General features: G+C 31.0%; 1 protein-coding gene across 1 annotated transcript; it reads right to left on the bottom strand.

Annotated features, from left to right (window-relative positions):
• Window positions 1-6,879: 6,879 nt before the first annotated feature.
• LOC133039576 (uncharacterized) lies at window positions 6,880-7,359 on the bottom strand. The gene has a single exon (XM_061118466.1). It carries the CDS (start codon window positions 7,357-7,359, stop codon window positions 6,880-6,882), a length of 480 nt encoding a protein of 159 aa, XP_060974449.1.
• Between the last annotated feature and the right edge of the window lie 279 nt (window positions 7,360-7,638).

Consider the following 7,638-nt stretch of genomic DNA (forward strand, 5'->3'; position numbering starts at 1 on the left):
CTGAATAATCCCTAATTTTCACGAACCCTCACTATTTAAACCAATTCTCATCTTTAAAATTCGTGAAATTACGAAACTGCCCAAAAATCCCGTCACTGGGGTCCCCGTCGCGACTGGCAAAGCCCCCGTCGCGACGGGGTTAAGCAGATATGTCTCAAAATTCTCTCTGCCTTTTCCAGTCGCGACTGGCAAAGTCCCAGTCGCGACTGGAGTGCAGTTTGAGTTCTTGGGGATGTCTCTGCCAATTCCCGTCGCGACTGGCAAATTCCCCGTCGCGACTGGAACTGGCAGCGACACCAATTTTGGATTTTCTTCTCGATTCTTTCACCATTTCGCCTCAATTCTCATACATACTTTCTTTAAATGCCCGAGGACCTGAAACAAGAGAATCAAGCGTAATATAGCCCTAAAACTAGAAACAAAGAGTGAAAACTAACCGAAATATGACCCGAATCTTAGACTAATTTTAGCCTAACAGATGTTCCTTTCAATTATCGTAAATTTTGTTTTTAATTATATAGTTATTATAGAAAATACAATTTCATGAGCATCAATATATCAGTAATCTCCTACTGTGATTTTAATTAGTGCATTAAACAAACAAGAATTAACTATCCATATCATGTTAAATTAGTTCATCTAATTTAATAGATTTATTATAAATTATTGTGATAATATTGAAATAATAATTTGACACAAGTAAATTCCTCATGATCTATCGCAATAATATAATCATTTAAACACATTCAAAATTCTTATTTTTTTAAACTTTGTTTTCTAACTATTTTCAAAAAAAAAGATCAAACACGCTTTATTATTTTAAAAAAAAAAATTATTTTTATTGTCTTGCATACTACCAAGCATTTAAATTATAAATAAAAACAATATTTGGAACTACACCAAAATTCATAAAATTTAAAGATAATAACAAAAAGTACTCTAGCCAAAACTAACAATAAGATTTTAAGATTATTGTGGACAATGTCCCACATGGAATAAATGGTAGAGAATTGAGCCATATATAAGAACATGGGCTACTCCACTCATTGCCAATTGGTTTTGAGATGGACCCCCATGATTCTCAACATGTCCCACATGGAATAAATGGTAGAGAATTGAGCCATATATAAGAACATGGGTTACTACACTCATTGCCAATTGGTTTTGAGATGGAACCTCATGATTCTCAGCATGGTATCAGAGCCATATCCCTTGCGGGCAAGTGATCTTATCCGATATGCACCTATACAGATAGTGACCATGTCCACTCTGATACGGTTCAAGATTGATGAGCAAAAATAGCCATCATCTTGAGGAGGAATGTTGTGGATATTGTCCCACATAGAATAAATGGTAGAGAATTGAGCCATATATAAGAACATGGGCTACTCCACTCATTGCCAATTGGTTTTGAGATATAACCCCATGATTCTCAACACACATTATTAGCTCATGCCGAGTGATGTATAGTGTCACATTTTTTTCGGTGTCATGTCGTTATTGGTGTAATTAAGTATCAGATCTTATATTTAAAAAAATAACTTTTATGGAATATCGCTAATCGTGGAGCACCACTTATAAAAGATGCTGGACACACCACTAATATTCAATAACAATACTAATTAATAAAGATGTATGTATTTACTAATTAAGAAAATAAAATTATTATTAGTATATATATAAATTTGTATAATGGCCTACACACTTGAATATGTTGTCAAAGATTCTAGAGAAAGTAACTTGTTTTAATTATTTGATATTTATTACTATAGTATGTGTGTTAAAAATTCAATTATAAACTTTATTTTTTGTGGGGTTGTGAATTGAGTCATGAGTGGGGTAAATAAAACATATATGTTGTTGTGTAAGTGTGTAACCAAAACTTTAAGGAGAATTAAAATGTAGAGATGGAAGATTGAGTGAGTGAGTAAGTGAAGTTTGGTTATTTAAATAAATTAATGTGTGTGTCTTTAAAAGAAGAGCTTGGTTGATAAGATGGTAAGGCTTTTGTTTTTCCTCCTAAAGAAGTAGCAAAAGAGGGGACACTTGTACAGTTATTCTCTTTCAAGAAACAGTGTAAAACCTTAGGATAAAACCCATATAGTGCATATTATAAATCCAGATCACAATAACTATAAATTGGTTCTTGGAATTTGCAACACAAAAACAACTCATAATACATCTAACTTTACTTCCATTAATTTCAGAGAGGAAGCTATACATAGGACCCCCCTCTCTTCTCACTCTCTTTAATTTCCCTTTCACCACGGACTGTCAATCAATTTTTTTTTTTTTTTTTTTTTTATATTTTATATATATAATATAAATAAAAACTAAATAAAGATTATTATTCACTACAAAAAACTGCTACTTTTAGTGACAATTTTTTCGTCACAACATAATTTTTTTGACTAAATGTGACTTTTAGTCACAACAAAATGTTACTTGTGACTAAAACATGCTATTTAGTTACAAATTGTCATTAGTTTTAGTCACAACAAGTATTATGATTAAAAATATATTTAGTCACAACAAAATATAATTTTTGTGACTAATACTTTTAGCCACAGATTTTTTAGTTACAACGTAAGAATCATGATTTATAATTAGTCACAATTTTTTTACTTTTAGTCATAAGTTTTGTTGTAACTAAAATTAAAATTTTTTGTAGTGATTAATAATAAGAATTTATATACAGTTGTTGTCTCGATTTTTTTTATTTATTTTTATATATTAATAACAAAGCCTTTTGTTAATTGTAATATTTAAATTAACACAAATGCACAATTAATTTATCAATATAGTTTTTTTTGTTCAAATTTATTGTTTCATGAGGAACTCGCATACATATCATACCACTAAGCATAAGTTGTGTAAATTTATAAATTTTTTTATAATAATCTTAACTCTAATCTCAATCACGGCCTGGACTCGGACCCGAACCCTAGATCAAAATCAGGACTTGGACCCCAGACCCCAGACCCAAACTCGGACCCCAAGACTCGACCCCCAACTCAAACCCGGACCCGAGTCCCGAACCCAGAACTCGGACCTAGACCTGAACCCAAACTTGGACCCAAAACCCAAACCTGAACTCGGGTCCAGGTTTGGGTCTAAGTTTGGGTCCGAGTTCGGGTCTGAGTCCAGGTCTAGGTTTGGGTTTAGGTCCAGGTCCGAGTCTAGGTCCAGGGTCTGAGTCCGAGTTGGAGTCTGTGAGGTTAGAATTTATTTTATCAGGATCTTAATTTACAATAATCTTAATTTAGAAAATACTCCTTTTATGTCCCAGACTATTATGTCCAACACAAAAGGGACTCGAAAAATTTATCTAGTCTAATGTTGATGGACTAAAAAGGGGTTTTTTTTAGTAGTGTGTATGTTTGATTATAAATATGTATAATCTAACATCCTATATATGAAATTCCTAAAATGATAAATTAAACATGTAAAAGTATAAGAAACCTTACATTAGTTGGAGCGAAATATAATGTCTCCTTTTGTTCAGTACTCTAATATTTTTTTCAATTTTGTTACAGAGTAGTAACAAGTAATGAACCTAGATTCTCCTTCCTTAACCCAAAAAGCGATAGTTCTTCATAATCTACCACAAAGGTCTGAGTATCACTTTAAATAGTGTGGATTGATACTCAATTCACCTTTGGAACATATTTTGAGAGAGAGAAATAGCTATAGTGATTTTTGAAAATCAAAGAGAAAGAGAGGAGATTTTTTCTTGTGTCAGATCTAGAAATTAGGTTAAAAATTAAAATAGAATCACTAAGCTCTCTTCCATCACTTCTTTTATATAGCTATCGCTTAGGGTTAGGTTTAGATGGGCTTTAAAAATATACAATGGACCATAAAACCAAAGCCTTGGCCGAAATCCCATGTGGGCCTCAAGGATTTGATTTTTTTTTTTTTTCATTTTGTCTCATTTAAATGAAACACTGCTATCTTTTCCAAAATATCATTTATCTAGTTCTTTTTATTTAAATATAAATTTCATCTATTTAATAATTATCAAATAAAATATATGGAAGCCAAAGCTCATATGCAACTGTACATAAGGCTTTCTGCTCTTTCATGCACCAAAAATCTAAGCTGAGTTGGGTAAAAGAGGGTGATCAAAATACTGCACTTGTTGTCCTCAAAAGTGAGTGTTTTAATATTTATACTCGCAAGTGCACGAATCGTTTCGGAATATAGTGTTCATGTAAGTGCAAGGTCGAACCCATGGGAGTTGACTAACATCAAAAGAAACTATTTCAAACAAAATAAGAATATTCTAACCTAGCTCCAAATATTTGATGGGATTGCAAAATAAAATAAAAGACAAGTAACTAAAATACTTAAGATTAAAGATGAGTGAGTATGAAAATGATTTTCAAATAAGATGTGTAAAATAAGATTATTAAGATATTAGAATCCACAAAATGCAAGTTCAATAATATTTATAAGTATATTGATTCCCAAGTTTTAAATATAGTTAAAATGAATCTCACCATATTTTCCAAAATATATTTTTCATTTAAGTACAAGTTATTTTCAAAAAGGTAGGATTTTTCTTCACTTATAAAATGTATAATTTCTAAGCATTAAATGTGTTACAATTTAATGAAACTACACAAAATCAAAGAAACTATGTTTAGGCAAAATATAACACTTATATTCTAAGAATTAGATGTAAACAATTTAATGAAAGACATTTAATCAAAGAGTATTATATTTTTGCATAATGAAGAACTAAGTAGAAATATGCTTTAACAATCAAAAATACATGATATTGAAGATAAAAAAGACATATTTTTGATAGAAAAATCCATGAACTTTATAGCACAAATGGGAAATCAACATACAAACATAAACACTATCTAGTTACATTTTGCTTCATCATCATCTTAATAATCTTGAAAAAAGATTAGAAGCTCATAACTAGATAAAAATTACAAAAGATAAACATACTTGACATGCTCTTCAAAGTGTAAAAATGGTAGAAAGAAAATGGTAAAAATGAAGAGTGTGGAATGGAGAAGTGTTTTGGGTTGAAGAGGTGTTTAGGAGGGTGAAGAGATGTCCCTTGAAATGGTCTTCCAACACCATATTTATAGGAAAAATTGGAGAATTAAATTAATCAAAATAAAATAAATAAATTGATTAATTTAATTAGTGTTGGGAAGAGAAGGGATAAATAGAGTATGTGTAAGAGTATTGGAAAAAATAAATGTTTGTTTGGATGGAAAAATAGTGAAAAAGATAGGGTAAAATAAAATGGGAATGTTTATTTAGGTGAAATAAATTGGAAAGATAAAATGGATATTTATGTGTAAAGTATTTGAGAAAAATAAGGATTTTGGCCTTTTGTTGGTGTGATTTTTGGATGTGTGCAATACAATTAACAGCCAATTTTTTCTTCTTTTTTCTTCTGCAGGTGGCAGCTGGCGAGCTGGGAGTGGAGGAGGAGGCTGACTGGGCTCGCGTGGCGCCTTCTGGTTGGCTGGGAAAGCTGACGGCTGGGGACCACGCAGGCCAGCTGGCGGAAGGAAGAGTGGGGGACAAGATGCTGCGTGCGGGTCCCACGCGGCAGCTGGCTGGAGCTTCACTTGCTCCTTGGTCGGGTGGATCTCACGCGTGGATGGGAGCCCTTAGATCTGACTTTGGATGGCTCGGATTGAGTCAACTTTTCTGACCGAGAGTGGACTTCGTTTTGGGCTGATGTGATTTTCTTTCTAGAAATTGCATTTTTGGCCCATTTTCTTAAGTTTTTTCTTCATTTTAATCCCACATTTCATTCCACAAACACACCTAAAAATACATAAAATTAATTAGAAAACTAAAATAAAATTAAAAAAATAAATACCACATAACATATTATAATAAAATAAATATAAAAACACACAAAAACAAATAAAATTACAATAAAGCTAATAAATTCAAAATTAATTAAAAACTTACTAAATTAATTAATAACTTAAGAACTAAACCAATTTTTAGTAAAAAAATGTGTAAAATAACTCTAATTTCTAGAGTTATCACAACCCCAAACTTAAAATTTTGCTAGTCCTCAAGCAAAAGAAAAATTAAAAACACACATTTTTTTTTATTTTGGTGATATCAAACATGTCCTCAAAAATTGCACATTGAAAATAGCTTATATAAAATATGAATAAAAATTAAACTCATGTAATTAATTCAATAGTCAATCTTGCTTTGAAAATATAATTTAAGTTATAAATCTAAAATCTATTTATCAAATTATTATGTGAATTTTGGAAAAATTATTGTAACAAAATATTTATTGCACATAACAAGATAAATAAATTTTTTTTTTTTTTTCAAAATTTGATTTTTTAGCAAAATTGACCCAAGAATTAAAAATAAAGCTTAAAAGAGATTCATATTTGTATAAACTAAAATCAAACTCAATCAAGGGTATTATCATAGGAAAAAGGGGATATCACCAAAGGGTTTTTTTTTTTTTTTTAAGGCATAAATATATATATATATATAGAAAATTAATATATATATTTTTTTTTTACTAGAAAAATAATAATAAACATTTTTTTTATAAAAATATATAATATTACTACTTTAGCATCCAAACAATAATTTTTTTTTTTTTTTTAGTGAAAAATACTCTACCATTTCTAAGCACATGAAAGAAATAACCATAGGAACTCACCACCCCAAACTTAATTTATGCATTGTCCTCAATGTATCAAAATACAAATATAAATTGAAAGTGAAAGAGTTGAGAGTTTAGAATGGTCATACCTCATCTTGGAGCATGTCAAGAGCAACAAAATGATAACAAAAATCAAAACAAAATGTTAATCTAAAACATAAAGAAAAACACATATTACCAAGAATTGATGAGAGCAATTAAGGATCATGGTAAATTGGATCCTCAAGGAGGATTTCATCCACTTCCACATTTTTCAATTCTAAAAATGGTTTCAATTTTTGTCCATTAACTTTGAATACATTACCATTATTAGGATTTTCAATTTCAATGGCTCCATGTGGAAAAACAGTGCGAATAATGTATGGACCTACCCACCTAGAGCGTAACTTTCCCGGAAAGAGATGCAAACGAGAATTGTATAAAAGGACTTTTTGACCGGGAGAAAAATCTTTTCTCAAAATATTTTTGTCATGGTAAAATTTCATTCGGTCCTTATACTTTTTCGAATAGTCATATGCATCATGCCTAAGCTCTTCTAACTCATTCAATTGAAGCTTTCTTTTCTCACCCGCTTTGTCTAAGGAAAAGTTAAGTTGCTTGATAGCCCAATAGGCTCTATGTTCTAACTCAACGGGTAAGTGGCATGCCTTCCCATAAACAAGTCTATAGGGAGACATTCCAATGGGTGTTTTATATGCAGTACGATATGCCCATAATGCATCAATGAGTCTTAGGGACCAATCTTTCCTAGTGGGGTTGACGAGTTTTCTCTAAGATGTGCTTAATCTCCCTATTTGATATTTCAACTTGGCCACTCGTTTGTGGGTGATAAGGTGTAGTGACTTTATGTGTAATGCCATATTGTTTCATTAAATGTTCAAAAGGCTTATTACAAAAGTGTGTACCATTATCACTAATGATGGCACGTGGTGAACCAAATCGTGAGAAAATATTTT

This window comes from Cannabis sativa, chromosome 7 (genome assembly GCF_029168945.1).
Source record: "Cannabis sativa cultivar Pink pepper isolate KNU-18-1 chromosome 7, ASM2916894v1, whole genome shotgun sequence".
Taxonomy (NCBI): Eukaryota; Viridiplantae; Streptophyta; class Magnoliopsida; order Rosales; family Cannabaceae; genus Cannabis; species Cannabis sativa.

Excerpts from the sequence above, each read along its gene's own strand:
- LOC133039576 (XM_061118466.1), bottom strand. The coding sequence starts at position 7,359 with ATGTCTCCCTATAGACTTGTTTATGGGAAGGCATGCCACTTACCCGTT.